We start from the raw sequence: 15,441 nt of genomic DNA, 5'->3' as shown, positions 1-15,441 counted from the left end.
AAACGTTTGTCTGGAGACAGAATCAACACAATTCATCATTTTTGTTTTGGAAGATAAAAACAAACGTCGTCTTCACAGATACGAGCAGCAGCTAATGACATATTTACTTTTATTAATTTGGGAACATGGAGCCAGTTTAGTTTAATATCATCTTCACGTGATGCTGTAGATTAATGTGCTCGTTCAGTTTACACTGAATATTAAATATGAAGTTTTTTGTCTGTTGAAGGAATTTAAATCCATTTTGTGTAGAAGGTTTTTCTGTTTTGTCTTCAGGTTTATTTAAAACATGCTGTTATTCATAAACTCCGTCTTGTTCTGTAACATTGTGATGATGTTACTTCCTGTTAAATATATAAATATAAATATAAATATAAATATAACAGACAGAATCAGGATGAAGTGACAAAAACTGTTTTATTCAAACGTCGGATCTTTTTTCTCTCGATCCATAAATTCTTATTTAATGTAAATAAACAGGAACAAGTGACTGAGCCACTTGGATCATAAACCAGTGAGTAATACACAAGTATTTACAGCGGCGTCACATCCAGACGTTACCATGAACCAGATCCACTGGTTTACATCTGAACCAGAACCAGACAACAAATAAATATGTGTTCAAACTTTATGACGTCAGAGCTCAAACACTGACCTGAGATCTGATCTGTGACAGCTGCAGATCCTGCTGCTCCGGTCTAACTGGACCGTGACACTTAATATGTAATGAGCTGGAATGTAACAGGTTATTTCCCTGTTCTTCAGGTTCTGTGTGGTTTGAGGAAAATGGAGAACGTGCTCAGTTAATGACAGCGGGCGGATTATTACTTTACATTCTGCTGACTGACAAACAAAATGGAGGTCGTCTGAACATGGAGCTGAACACTGAAGCTCCGTGAACACAAACACAGAAGACGACTCAACAACCAGCAACAATCCACCGACTGTCAGCAGCTCCTCCAGTCGCAGCGTCTCAGCTGGGACCGTTTATCACGTCCCAACATCTTCTGACATTAAACAAAACTAAATCTTTGGTTCTATCACTGCAGGTTCAGGCGATGACGTCATCACTGCAGGTTCAGGCGATGACGTCATCACTGCAGGTTCAGGCGATGATGACCTCGCAGGTGGAAACGTTTCAGTGCTCAGATGACCCGTTTCTAATCTGCACCTGAACGCAGCTGAATGTTCAATGAGTCAACACTCAACTGTTCTGTGTTCTGTTCTGTGTTCTGTTCTGTGTGTTCTGTTCTGTGTTCTGTTCTGTGTGTTCTGTTCTCTGTGTTCTGTTCTGTGTTCTGTTCTCTGTGTTCTGTTCTCTGTGTTCTGTTCTGTGTTCTGTTCTCTGTGTTCTGTTCTGTGTTCTGTTCTGTGTTCTGTTCTCTGTGTTCTGTTCTGTGTTCTGTTCTGTGTTCTGTTCTGTGTTCTGTTCTCTGTGTTCTGTTCTGTGTTCTGTTCTGTGTTCTGTTCTCTGTGTTCTGTTCTGTGTTCTGTTCTGTGTTCTGTTCTCTGTGTTCTGTTCTGTGTTCTGTTCTCTCTGGTTACAACTTGTTTTTAGAAAATAAATAAGGGGACAGAACGTCTAACTAAGTGTTTAAAGAACAGAACCTGATGAAACTGGAACTGGAACCTGTTGTTTCTTGAAAACTAAATAAATACTCAGATCAATAAATAACCAAACAGGAAGTCGTCCTGCCCAAATCAAACATGGCTGCCAAACCAAACAGATAAATAACAAACAAACAGGAAATGAAAGTGAGTTCTTCAGTGATCGGAGGATGAGACCAGGAGGTCAGTCTGTGTCGTATGAATCCAGTGTGAGCTTCAGTCTCTGCTGCCGTCCTGCTGTCACAGAGACGTTCACTGAGACTGTCCGTCCTCCATGTCCAGGTCTACAGGGACTGGCTGGGCAGAGAGCTGTGCTCCTCCTGCAGGTCTCCTCCTTCCTCCCCCATCTCTCCTCCCTCCATCCAGGGGTGAGACAGGATCTCCTCCAGGGTCGGACGCTCCTCGGGCCGGTACGACAGACACCAGCGAATCAGAGCCTGGCATTCTGAGGAGAGAAGGAGAGAGCCCAGAATTAAACATGACAGCCGGGACAGTGGAGAGCCAATCACATCTCACAGGAGCAGAGTGGTGGGCGGGGCCTGCGCTCACCTGTAGAGACCCGTCTGGTGAAATGGGGCGTGGCCTGGACAATCTCCACGTCACGCTCAAACGGGATGTCACCGCAAACCATGTCGAAGAGCAAGACGCCGAGAGACCAGACGGTGAGGGAGACGGCCTCGTAGGACTGAGTCAGGATCCACTCAGGAGGACTGTAGACCCGAGTCCCTGAGGAGGAGGAGGAGGAGGAGGAGGACAACAACAACAACAACTTTATTGATCCGGCTGTTCAACAGTAACATTAACATACAGAACACAATGTCGTGGGAGCAGACGGTCTCTGTACCTTCGAACTCGCTGTACGACGTCTCTTTGAGCGGCGCTCCTGATCCAAAGTCGACGATCTTGACCTCGAGCGTCCTCGTGTCGACCACGATGTTCTCGTCTTTGATGTCACGGTGCACGACGCCGTGAGCGTGAACAAATCGCAGCGCCTCCACGATCTGACGGAAGAACCTGAAAGACACAAAGAGAACTTTAACACAACGAGTCCAACGGGGAGGAACGAGTCCAACAGAGGAGGGTTCTGAGAGAGGCGGACCTGAGGGCGAGGCGCTCAGACAGCGCTCCTGACTCGGTGATGAAGTCGAACAGATCCTGACACTGCGGCGGTCGCTCCAGCACCAGCAGGAAGCCCCGCCCCTCCACCTCGAACCAGTCCAGCATGCGGGCGACGCCGGCGTGACCTCCGACCTCCGACAGCCGCTGCAGCAGAGCGATCTCCATGGGAACAGGACTGACCTCACCGGGCTGAGGAGAGAGAGGAAAACAGTTCATGTCACAGATCAACTTTTAACTAAATAAACTAGAAACAATTCAATTCATCAAAACTCTTTGAGATCGATTGATAGATAGATTATAACAAATAATGAATAATTAGGGATCCTACATGTTTGAAGAAACTCACAAAAACTATTATTATTAGTTTTACAGACCATATTGAACCTCATGGAAATGATTCAAACAGAAACTGTAAATCAAAGTTATCAATAAAAGCTTTTTTTTATAATAACTTAAACAATAACAATCTTTTCCTCCTGAACACATGATTTTAATTTTCTCTTGTCAGCCTCAGTTTCGTCCACAGAAACAGAAAACATGTTAAATGTTTTTCCTGTTTTGTGACATCATCGTTCATTTCTCTCGTTCGTCTGCAATGATTGTTTTCAAATACTGAATAATAAATATGAAGTGAACGTGTCTGTTTTCAGGAACCTGACTCATCAGGTGTTTTCAGTCACTGAACAGAAACTCCAGCCAGGTGTTTTTTGTTTTTGTCGCCCTGAGTCATCGTCTGCAGGTGTGTGTGTGTGTGTGTGTGTGTGTGTGTGGGGGGGGTCCCCAGTTAAAGTTGTGATGAATAAGAAATGAGGGGAAATCCTACAGCTTCATTTACTGAACCGTGACATCACAGGTTTCCGTGGGAACCAGGGGCCAGCCCCCACCCACAGCTGTATTACAGCTGTGAATCCAGCAGGGGGCAGAGCTGAGCTGCACTCCTCATTAGTTTGACTGTTTGATTATTTAAACTATTTTCTGACTAATTAATTCACCAACAATAAGAAGCTGTGACTCACCAGTCGGGCCCACTGCTGAACTCTGTCTCTGGAAATCTGTTTGATGGCAACCTGGAGGGACAAAAAGGACAAACACGTTTATATCAGCAGCAGCTGATGATTGATGGATTGATGTGGAGGAGGTGAAGGTCTGTGGTCTGACCTGCAGTCCATCACTGAGCCTCTGGCCTGAAAACACCGACCCGAAACCACCGCTGCCGAGCAGAGAACCACAGCTGTACTGACTGCAGAACGGTTCCTTCACTGAGACACAGGACAGATCAGTGATGTTAATGCACAGACAAGATCAACACAGATACATGGAGTCAGAACATGACGAGGTCAGGAGAGATAGAGAAATATCTCTATTATATCTATTATACCACACTGATCATGAGAATCTATTTTATAATGAAGTCTCACAAAAACATCTCACATTAAAACTCATTAATGAAACAAACTTTAATATCACACATCATGTTTCCTCTGATCACTGAGGAGAGTTTCTGTTTATGATCACAGCTGATGAATATCTGACTAAATAAAACACTTAATTTTACATGTATGACTCAACATATGAAACAATCACTGGATGAGTTAAATCCTGTGTGTATTGTATATTTATGTGTTATCTCAGGTCCAAACTGACAAATAATAAAACATGAACACAAATCAAAGATCGATAATCATGTTAAAGCCGCTCTGTGTCTCATCACGTCTGTTTTAAAGTGTCTTAAAGTTATTTATGTTTAAAATGTGAAACATCACTCAGGACTCAAGCGACCTTAAATACGTTACTTTTTGAGCGTAGTCTGGTGTTAGCCTAGCTTAAAGAGCACAGCCACGCACACACACAGGCGGTGTGGATGGTGTCAGCTAGCTTCAGGCTCGGATCAGAAAGTCACTTCTTCACTTCACTTTATTAAATCTACGTCATGCTCGTGTCTCACCGTTCTTCCCCGTCACGTCCTCCTCCAGGTGAAACTCCGCGGCTCGTTTCTGCAACATGTTCTGAAGAGTTCGGTCAGTTGATAACATCCATCATCGCGTTGCTGGCTCAATTCCTCTGTTGTAAACCTGTTGCAGACTGTTGGAGTCGCTCCGTCTGTTCCCGCCTTTTAAATCCAAACTCAGCGAATATAAAAATACTTGTTAACTTATTTCTTCTGTTAAAACGTTAAAAGTGACTCCAGTGACTCGAGCCTCCACACTCGGTTCTGACCCGTTTCTACTCTACGACACTGTTTTGTTCTGAATTTATACCCCTCTGTCTGACCACGCCCCCGTCGGCCTCGCTGTCCAATCAGCGCTGAGACGTGGGTTCAATGTTTTGAACCGTCCCGCCAATCAGATCCAAGCTGCGGTTAAACTCATGAATATTCAAATCCCGCGTGAGGAATTCGTAGAATTCATAACAGCGCGCGCTGGTGACGGGAAAGACGACGGTTTCCCCCCAAACACACACACACACACACACTCACACACACACACACACACACACGCACACACACACACACACACTCACACACACACACACACACGGTCAGGTTAACAGAGCGCGAGCTGTATCGAAATAAAGCAACGGTTCCTCTGCGCGCCTCGCGCTCACTTCCTGGTATGAAAGTGTTCGAGCACTTCCTGTCAGAATAAATGTCACACACACACACGCACGCGCGCGCACACACTCACACTCTCACACACACACACACACACACACACACACACACACACTGACTCCTTTTACGGTCCTGCAGAAACATTTCAAACATCTGTCAGTAAAACAAACAAACAAACAAACAAACAAACACACATGATGTCGACTGAGCCTGGGTTCAAATACTATACATATGGTATATACATATATATATATATATATATATATATATATATATATGTATATATGTGATGTGATATGGTGTATATATATATATATATACACCATATCACATCACACCAAATCATAGCTGTGAGATTAATAATATTCTACATTATTGGATAAATTAATATTTTTATCTCATAATTATGATTTACAGTGGGAATATTAGTTCATCAGATTAGTTTTCATCTTATTTTTTTTCTTTTGGCAGAAATGAGCTTCCATAACCGTGGCAGGGTCCGCCACAACGTGAAGTCTGTCTCCCTCTCTCTCTGTTATGCTTTATTGATTGATTCAGTTCAGATGAGACGTGAACTCTGCGGTCTAAATGAACTACATGTGAACTTTAACATGTTACAGCAGCTCAAACACATTTTAACACAGTCACATTATTTAAATGTCGAGGACACATTTTGTCATAATAACGATACATTACTATTACTACTATTTAACTATTTAATTTATTTTATTTAATCTTGACGTCCTTGAGGCCTCAGGACACTGATGTCATCACAGAGCATCACCTGTCTGTCTGCAGTTCCTGGATATCGTCCAATAAAAGAGCAGAAATGACCACAAACACACTGAAAACTAACTGTGGAGCCTTTTCCTCTTTGCTTCTTCCTACGACTGAGTGCTCACATGAACTCTCTGTACTGAACTTGACATGATATTGTTTTACACTGGTTCTGTGTTCATATATCACGTTTATTAAGATGGAAGACAGAAAAAGACTGAATGGATGAAAGAGACAGAGAGAGGAGGAAGAGCAGACAAGAGCAGGAAGGAAGACGCTCTGAGACGCTCTGAGACAGAAGAAATTAAAGATGTTCAGTGTGTTCGTGTGCAGAAAAGAAATAAATCCCCCAAACGTTTGTTTTTTCAGAAACATTTTCCTCTTTTTATTCCAAGAAAAAAAAGATCTTTTCATCCCAAACAAGAAAATAAAATAAAACAAACTTATAATATTAATAATAACAACAATAATCAATCATTAAGAGGATAAGTATGACAATTCTCTTTTTTTTTCTCTCCTTTTCTTATTTGTCGCTTTTTCTCTATGATGATATTGGTCGTGGTCAATTAAACATGCAGCTAAATAAGTCTGATGATGATGATGATGATGATGATGATGATGATGATCATGGAGGTAATGGTGGTGAGGCGGAGGAAGAGGAAGAGGAAGACAAAAGGGAGAGAGGAGGAGTTACAGGCCGTGGAGTCTTTGCCAGCTGTGAAGAGGCATTTTGTTTCTCAGATAACGGTGGAAAGTAAATGTATGTTGGTCGACACAAAATGGCTGCCAGTGGGAGCTGTGAAGATGATGGGGGACATGATCTCACTAATGGCCGCTAAGCTAACTGTGAAGCAGCTTGTTAGCGGTGTTAGGAACCTGAAGACCGCAAGAACTAGCTTTAAAACATGATAAGGTGTTAGCCTGCTCGCTACTGAGCATGCTAACACTGCCTTTCTGTCACAGACTGGCAGTCTTTTCAATTATAATAAGCATTCTTCATACAAAATGGCTGCCAGTGGGAGCTATGGGAGATGTAAGAATCAGGGCTAAACTATTCATCCAGCAGAAACTAAGATAACAGAAACGTGGCTTGTTAGCAGGAAGTGGCTTTACACCTCCTAGTTTCCTCTTTAAACAGCATGCTAGCTTAGCCTACAGGACACTGATATACAGCACACTTAGGATGGTTGTCTCGTTCAATTTCTATTAGCTGTCGTCACCTGGCGGGCGCTGAGAGAAGGTTAAACATGACGGGAAAACAAGTTTGCAATCTGCAGCTAAGAGCATCACATGTTGTTAGCCTGTGGACTAGCTTGAGAACACAGGAAGACTTCATGTGAGAGCTTGCTCTGTACAGAGCACGCAACTTTACCGACAGGACACTGATACAGTCCCTTCAGCGTGGCTGGCTTTTTCAGTTCTGATTAGCATGGGACCAGCATTCCTCAAACAAAATGGCTGCCGGTGGGAGATACAATGGGGAAACAATTTTGCTATGACAGCTCAGCTAACAGCAACACAGCTTTGTTAGCATTGTTAAAAGGAACTAGCTTAAAAATATAGTAAGACTTCAGGTGATAGCGTGCTCTTTAGCGAGCATGCTAACTTTTCCGACCGGTCACTGGTCGTCTCTTTTGATTCTGATTAGCATGAGACCGTTTAATTTAGATTTCTAGTTCCCCGCACAAAATGGCTGCCAGTGGAAGTCATGAGAAAGTAAGAATGAGCAGGAACAAATGTCGCTACAGGTAGCCAAGCTACGGCTGTAATGCTGCTTGTTAGCAGTGCTAAAGGGAACTAGCTTTAAAACAAGGTAAGACTTCATAGCCTACAGGACACTGTTCTGATTAGCATTCCTCACTGAAACCAATGGCCCTGATAGCCGCAGAGCTAACATCCTGCTACAAACAGAAGGAGGTTTGTTGCCACCTAAAGATAAATATTAAAAAGTAAAGTGATGATGAGTCTCATCAGTGTCGCCTGTTGAAAGCTGCCCAATGTTCAAATACCAGAAAATGAAATTGCGACTGTGCCACGTCAGCATTAATACTGAGCTCCATCTGAAACCAGAAAATGGAAGGAGGTGTTGGGCGATGCTGGATCGGTACTGGTTGGAAGGAGGGTGGTGGAGGAGATGAGACAGAGAGGAGAGGAGGGAAGGGAACAAGGAGGGAGGAGGAGGAGACGACAGAATGAAGAGAGCGATGAGCGGATGAGTTGAAACGTCTGGAGAAAAAAACAAGTGTGCATTTCTGTGTCTGATGGTTTATTTTTTCCCGGGTCGGTCTCCTTCTGTGGGTCAGAGGCGGGGGGAGGGGGCAGGGTGGTGGAGGGCGGGAGAGGGGTGAGGGGAGGTCAAAGGTCATCGTTGTGTTTTTGTGTGTCAGCCGCCTATCAGCTGCTGTCGGGTGACGGCTCTCTCTCTCGATGCATGGCGGCGCTCTGGTGTTTCATGCTGTCCAGGTACTCCTGCTGAGAGACGGCCAGCACCGACGCCAGAATCTCATCGTCCTCCCAGTCCGTCAGACCTGAAACACACATCAGGTGAATGTAGAGGAGGAGAAGGATGAAGAAGTTTTCTCTAATCAACAGTAACATGTTTTACTGTCGGTCTGCTCTGAGAGAAGAAACTCTGCATGTGCGTCTTGTCTCCATGACGACAGCCGCCGCTGTACGATGGACTCTGGTTTATTATCTGTCATCACTCACACCCTCCTCGCTGACATCATCCATAGGAGACAAAGACCAGGAGAAAGAGCCACGCTGACGTCAGCAGAGACTTTCTGAAGAGTTCACAGTTTAAACGTTGGGACACATTGTCTTCACTACTGCAGTGCATTGTGGGATATTTAGCCCAGTGTAATATTTTGCACCTCGTGTACTAATGGATTGAATCTTACATAGTGTGTTGGCGTACTGAGTATAGACTCATTGTAACCAAGTGCAGTACATTTACTCAAGTACTTTACATCAGTGCAGTTTTAAGTTACTTGTACTGTTACTTTACTTCCACTCGTCACCATTCTGGAGTCCAGTAAGTTACTCTACAGATTACAGATTACTTGCTGCATCAGAGCCTGACGGCACATTTAAAATTCATTTATTTGATCATCAATCAGATTAAAAAACACTGATTCTGATAATCTGATTGGTGCAATTTACTTTTACTTGTACTTTTGATACTTAAATACATTTAATATCAAATACTCGAGTGCTATTTGTTTGGGTGAGGTTCAGCACGATTTCTTTACTTTGACTCGAGCCGGATACTTTTTACAACACTGAGTACTGGAGTCTACAGCCACGTACCATTAGCATGCTAACATGCTAACATGCTACACACTGATGACCAGCAGGTTGAGTGTTAACCAACAACATCACTCCTCTAACGCAACTCACAGATGTTCAGTTCACCGTCACACCAGAAACCAGAAATATTCACATTTAACAAACTGACACTTTTTATTTATTAAAAAATCTCAAACTGATTCAAGATTCATTTACTAGTTGACAACTAAGTGATTAACCGCTGCAGCTCGACACCGGCTTCATCAGGACTTCTGGACCTGAAGTGTTTGTCTTCACCTGCCAGTCAGCTCTCAACTCAAACATGTCACAGGACTCCAGTTAGATCTGAGTAACAACTCGTGATTATATGTCAAGAAACACAATTTAATGAATAAAGTGATGAAACAGAACAGAACATCTTGGTTCTGTTCTGTTCTCTGATAACACAGAAACACTGCAGCGTTCACAGACATGAGCCGTAAACATCTGATTAAACTCAACAGATACACAAACTGCAAGTATGTTTTCTCTGGGTGACACACACACACACACACACACACACACACACACACACACACACACACACACACACACACACACACACACACACACACACACACACACACACACACACACACACACACACACACACACACACACACTGCGCTGCTTGGCTGCTTCCTGTTGAGGTTTTACTGTAAACAACAGAAACTGACTGACGGCTTCATGAGCAGTGAGAGTACCTGCAGTACTGCAGTACTGCAGTACCTGGGGTCATAAACACAGTAGCAGCAGTAAAAGTATCTGGTAGCAGCTGTTCAGCGACGCGAGCAGAGCTCAGAGATTACTTTGTAACTTAAGAAAGGTGATTTATCTTCACTCCTGGTGATCAGCCTGACTGCAGCAGGGTCCGGAGGTGACCTCCAGGCTCTGTACTGTTGACTGCTGACTGGAGCTGGAGGGGAAATGGACTTCATGAACGTAACGTTACAGAGAGGAGACAGAACCAGAACCAGAGTCTCTGCTGAGTGCTGACTTCACTCAGAGGTTGAAGTGTGTGCTGTTGCTCGTTAGCTTACGGCTAATGTACAGCAAAGTAATCTGTTGTGAACACATCATTAGACTCCATCACTGAAGTCTCTCAGCACACTGATCCAAAACACTTATAAGAACATAAATTTCATCTTTATGCAGCTTTTCCAGTTTTGTTTCTTGAGCGAATGGGCTCATTGTTGCCCCCTGTGGCCGGCGAGGTCAACAACAGCAGCTGTGACTGTAGTTCACCACCTGAACGAGCTGACAAGCAGTCTGAGCAGTAACATCACTACACTGTGGTGAGCAGCAGCAGTTACTGTCCAGCTGTTTTCAGGCAGCGAGCTGCAGCCATGATGGCTAACCTCTTCAGCTGCAGCTTGCTGTGTAACGGTGGCAACCACCGAAACTACAGCGAGAAAAATGATTCAGGAGCCGAGAACACAAACATCAGCCTCTCTGTCCGAGAGACGACTCTGACGATCGTCACAGTGCCGAACATCCCTGAACATGTGATTACAGCACGAGACAACAGCAGTGTGTGTGTGGAGTGTGTGGAGTGTGTGGAGTGTGTGGTCCAGGTGTGTGCAGCAGGTGGAGAGTTGTGTCCTGCTGCTCTCTGGACACAGTTTAGTTTTAGAAACAGTTTCTTACCAAACGCTGTAGGCGACATCTCCTGCATGATGGCTCTGTACTCCAAATGATGACGACTCTGATTACTGGGACCTACACACACGCACACACACACACACACACACACACACACACACACACACACACACACACACACACACACACACACACACACACACACACACACACACACACACACACACACACACACACACACACACACACGGTCAGTTCTGGATTCGGGTCGACAGTCAACATGTAAGTTTTCCTCACGATGTTACAACATGTTTAGTTTTATCAGCTGTTTGAGTGAATCAGCTTCTGAACAATTAGCTAGCTGTGCTAATGCTAATGCTAATGCTTTAATTTGACTCTTGTTGTATCCTCTCCTGTTTCCTGTTCTGTCTTGTGTGTGTGTGTGTGTGTGTGTGTGTGTGTGTGTGTGTGTTACCTGGTGCGCAGGGGGAGGGGGGTTTACTCAGGATGAGGGCGGCTCCGGCGGGGGAGGGGGGCTTGTTGTTGGTCGACGGGGCAGTCGTGAGGTCGGAGTGGGAGGGGTCGGAGTCACGTTGCCGCGGCGACCGGGCACTCCAGTCGTCCAGTCCGCTGGAAGCCGCCGCCGTCGCCGAGCTGCAGGTGGCGCTGGCCTTACGGGGCTTAAAGGGAGAAGATGGTAAAGATTTAGTTTGGACGGTGACGACAACATGTTTGTCCTGGTTATATATGATCATGTCCTACACTCAGGGACAGAGGACATGTGTCAGTCTCTTATCACGGACACTTAGATGTTAAAAAGCTTTCAGGTCCAAGTGAAACTAAAGGAGCAGTCCACCAATTTTACACTATCAGTCTGCTGCTCACAGGTGGAGCTGCTCTGTAAGCCCCGCCTCCCCCCTCGTACCTGTCTGGCCTGTTTCTCCTGGTCCTGCAGCCACTGCAGGTAGGACTCTCGGGCCACCTGCTCCTCGATGGCCTCGTTGGTCGCCTCCCAGTCCGTCGCTCTCTTCTTGTCCTCCAACATCTGCTGCTCGATCCACGACTCCTCCGACGTCTTGATGGCCGACTTCATCAGAGACTGCTCTGCGTACTGGGGGGAGATCCACCGTCAGTGACTTCACACACACACACACACACACACACACACACACACTCACACACTCACGCACGCACACGCACACGCACACTCACACACACACACACACACACACACACACACACACACACACTCTCTCTCTGTCTGGTTTGTTACCCCGGGTTTGAAGGCGGGCAGTCCCAGTCCGACCCCGATCGTCGCCTTGTTGGGGTTCACCACAGAGTTGTAGTGGATGTTGCGGTGGTAGCTCACTCTGATTGGCTCGTCGTTGTTCTGGTGGATGCCATGGAACGTGTTGATTGGCTCTGTGGCAGGAGGAGGAGGAGGAAGCGGGGTCAGGTTTGATTGGCTGATGACGGCAGATGTGGAGGTTGTTATTGGCCGGACGGACTCACCTGTGCTGTACTGGTACACCTCCACCGGTCTGTTGTACATCTCAGCCATGGCCTGCATCTCGATGTGGTTGCCATGGCAATTGTTTTTCCTCTTCCTGTTGATGTATGTGGTGAAGTCCTCTGTCACGTAGTTGGAGAAATAGTCGGCGTTCTTCATCTGGAAGGAAAAACAACTTTGTTAGCAGAGACGGAGGACGGACAGACTGCAGCTTTAATGATCAGCAGCTGACTCACCAGGTAATCCATACAGTGTTTCCTGACCACTTCATGCATGTCCTGATCCCCATACACCTGATCAGCTGGGACACAGAGAGAGAGGTGGGGTTAGATGTTAAACTAAGAAGCGGTGTGAACGCGTGACAGTGGTGATGACACTGTGTGACCCAGCGTGAGCGTCATCCCGTTTGTTTTTGTGTGTTTCCTCAGAATTGACTGATTTAAAGGAAGTTTCATCCTGTTCACTCCTGCGATATAAATAAAGTTTATTACGTCCCTCTCTGTTTCTTGACAAAGTAGAAGCTACCACATATTGTTGCTTTACATTTTTAATAAAGTTTTCTCACATAGGAAAAAAAACAAGACGACATTCAAATCAACTACATTTTCATATTTCTGTCAGATGTATTAAAACAGGAGAATAAACATGTAAATCTCTGGTCGTCATAGTAACCAGACATGCTGTCTGACAGTGATGACGTGACGCGTCGATGCAAATACAGCTCATAGAAAAGATGATTCACGCCGGTCTGTCCCACACACACCTGAACGCCTCATCTGAGGGAAAACTGTCAAAAACAGCGACGGAGAGACGAAACCGAACAGAACTTCCTGTGGAACTGTGGTCCGTCAGAGAGCTTTACATGTGGCCATGCTAGCTGTTTCCCTTTGGTTACAGTCTGTATGCTAAGCTAAGCTAACCCGCCATAGCCTTTAGCTTCAGATTGACTCTCAAATCAACTCTGAATCGAATCCTGACATCATTCATCAGATTTCCATGGATTGGCCAGCTACACACACACACACACACACACACACACACACACACACACACACACACACACACACACACACACACACACACACACACACACACACACACACACACACACACACACACACACACACACACACACACCGTGGTATGCAAATGAGCGTTTGGTTTGTTTTCCAGCAAGTCACATGGGCCGTCACCACGGCGATTCTCAGAATCTCCCCGACAACTTCCTTTTTCTCATCAGCAGTGTGTGTGTGTGTGTGTGTGTGTGTGTGTTTCTGGGTGTGTAGTTGTGTAGCTTCTGACTGATGAACCACACACGCAGTTCATCAGTCAGAAGCTCAGCAGCACACACACACACACACACACACACACACACACACACACACACACACAGACACACACACACAGACACACACACACACACACACACACACACACACACACACACACACACACAGGGACACTCATAACAAAACTAACACAAACAGTTGAGCAGCAGCAGGTGTGTATCAGAAATGGAGGGAATATCCCTGTGTGTGTGTGTGTGTGTGTGTGTGTGTGCGTGCGTGCGTGCGTGCGTGCATGCGTGCGTGCGTGCGTGTGTGTGGGTGTGTGTGTGTTGAGATGTCTCACTCCAGTCCTGCTTCATCAAATTATCTGAGAAATAAAACTTATTATTTTATGTAAATTGTAATGAAGTGTTTTGTCGTGTGTTGTTGGTGCTGGTTGTGTTGTTTTGTGTCCTGAGTGTAAAACATCACACTAACAGACACACAGGTGGTGTGTAGCAGCTTCACAGTGATTGGCTGAGCTCCACACACACACACATAATGAACTGTGACAGGAGCGTGTGAGCAGATAACCTAAAATCAATGAGTATCAGGAGACGAACAGAAACCACGGCGACATGATGGACGCAGGGTGGAATGTAACTAAGTACATTTACTTGAGTTCAGTAAAGTACTCGGATACAGAAGCAGAGAGGAGGTGACAGAAACTGTCGCTGCTGAGAAACGACCCAGATAGACTTCTGCAGAATTAATAATAAACCACACACACACACACACACACACACACACACACACACACACAGGAAACCACGGCCAGCGCTCTGATTGGTCAGCCTGGACAGTATTCTAGGAAAGGGGCGGGGCCTGAGAACTGCCTTATACAAGTGATGTCGATAACGTTTTTATCTGACACTCACAGCCTGACCCCACCCTGACCACCAGCAGCGGCCTGCTCACTGCAAAGCATTCTGGGTACTGTGGTTCACCGTGGTTCAAAGAAGAGAGGAGACAAGGAGAGGAGACAAGGAGAGGAGAGGAGACAAGGAGAGGAGACAAGAAGAGGAGACAAGGAGAGGAGAGGAGACAAGGAGAGGAGACAAGGAGAGGAGACAAGGAGAGGAGAGGAGACAAGGAGAGGAGACAAGGAGAGGAGAGGAGACAAGAAGAGGAGACAAGGAGAGGAGACAAGGAGAGGAGGCAAGGAGAGGAGACAAGGAGAGGAGAGGAGACAAGAAGAGGAGACAAGGAGAGGAGACAAGGAGAGGAGAGGAGACAAGGAGAGGAGAGGAGGCAAGGAGAGGAGACAAGGAGAGGAGACAAGGAGAGGAGAGGAGGCAAGGAGAGGAGACAAGGAGAGGAGACAAGGAGAGGAGAGGAGACAAGGAGAGGAGAGGAGGCAAGGAGAGGAGACAAGAAGAGGAGAGGAGACAAGGAGAGGAGACAAGGAGAGTAGACAAGGAGAGAAGACAAGGAGAGGAGACAAGGAGAGAAGACAAGGAGAGGAGAGGAGACAAGGAGAGAAGACAAGGAGAGAAGACAAGGAGAGGAGACAAGGAGAGGAGACAAGGAGAGAAGACAAGGAGAGGAGAGGAGACAAG

General features: G+C 45.7%; 2 protein-coding genes across 7 annotated transcripts in view; both read right to left on the bottom strand.

Moving 5' to 3' along the window:
• Positions 1-398: 398 nt before the first annotated feature.
• Positions 399-5,137, bottom strand: pim2 (Pim-2 proto-oncogene, serine/threonine kinase). Its single transcript, XM_084367324.1, has 7 exons — positions 4,673-5,137; positions 3,886-3,986; positions 3,744-3,794; positions 2,708-2,916; positions 2,453-2,622; positions 2,158-2,334; positions 399-2,053 (listed from the first exon to the last, which is right to left on the bottom strand). Exons 1-7 carry the CDS (start codon positions 4,758-4,760, stop codon positions 1,893-1,895), a joined length of 957 nt encoding a protein of 318 aa, XP_084223450.1. The 5' UTR covers positions 4,761-5,137; the 3' UTR covers positions 399-1,892.
• A 1,334-nt stretch (positions 5,138-6,471) lies between these two features.
• The window catches only part of otud5a (OTU deubiquitinase 5a), an 18,760-nt gene continuing 9,790 nt past the window's right edge, over positions 6,472-15,441 (bottom strand). For all 6 annotated transcript variants that reach the window (XM_084367105.1, XM_084367104.1, XM_084367107.1 and 3 more), the window contains 7 exons: positions 12,791-12,855; positions 12,557-12,713; positions 12,318-12,466; positions 11,970-12,155; positions 11,520-11,724; positions 11,090-11,161; positions 6,472-8,643 (listed from right to left, as the gene is read on the bottom strand). In XM_084367105.1, coding sequence (XP_084223231.1) covers positions 8,510-8,643; positions 11,090-11,161; positions 11,520-11,724; positions 11,970-12,155; positions 12,318-12,466; positions 12,557-12,713; positions 12,791-12,855 — 968 coding nt within the window. In that variant the 3' untranslated portion in view covers positions 6,472-8,509. The remainder of the gene's footprint in view (positions 8,644-11,089; positions 11,162-11,519; positions 11,725-11,969; positions 12,156-12,317; positions 12,467-12,556; positions 12,714-12,790; positions 12,856-15,441) is intronic.

The sequence above is a fragment of the Pagrus pagrus genome, assembly GCF_965226575.1.
Source record: "Pagrus pagrus genome assembly, chromosome: 11".
NCBI lineage: Eukaryota > Metazoa > Chordata > Actinopteri > Spariformes > Sparidae > Pagrus > Pagrus pagrus.
Note: the sequence above shows the minus strand (reverse complement) of the source record. Positions and strands in the feature narration are given on the sequence as shown.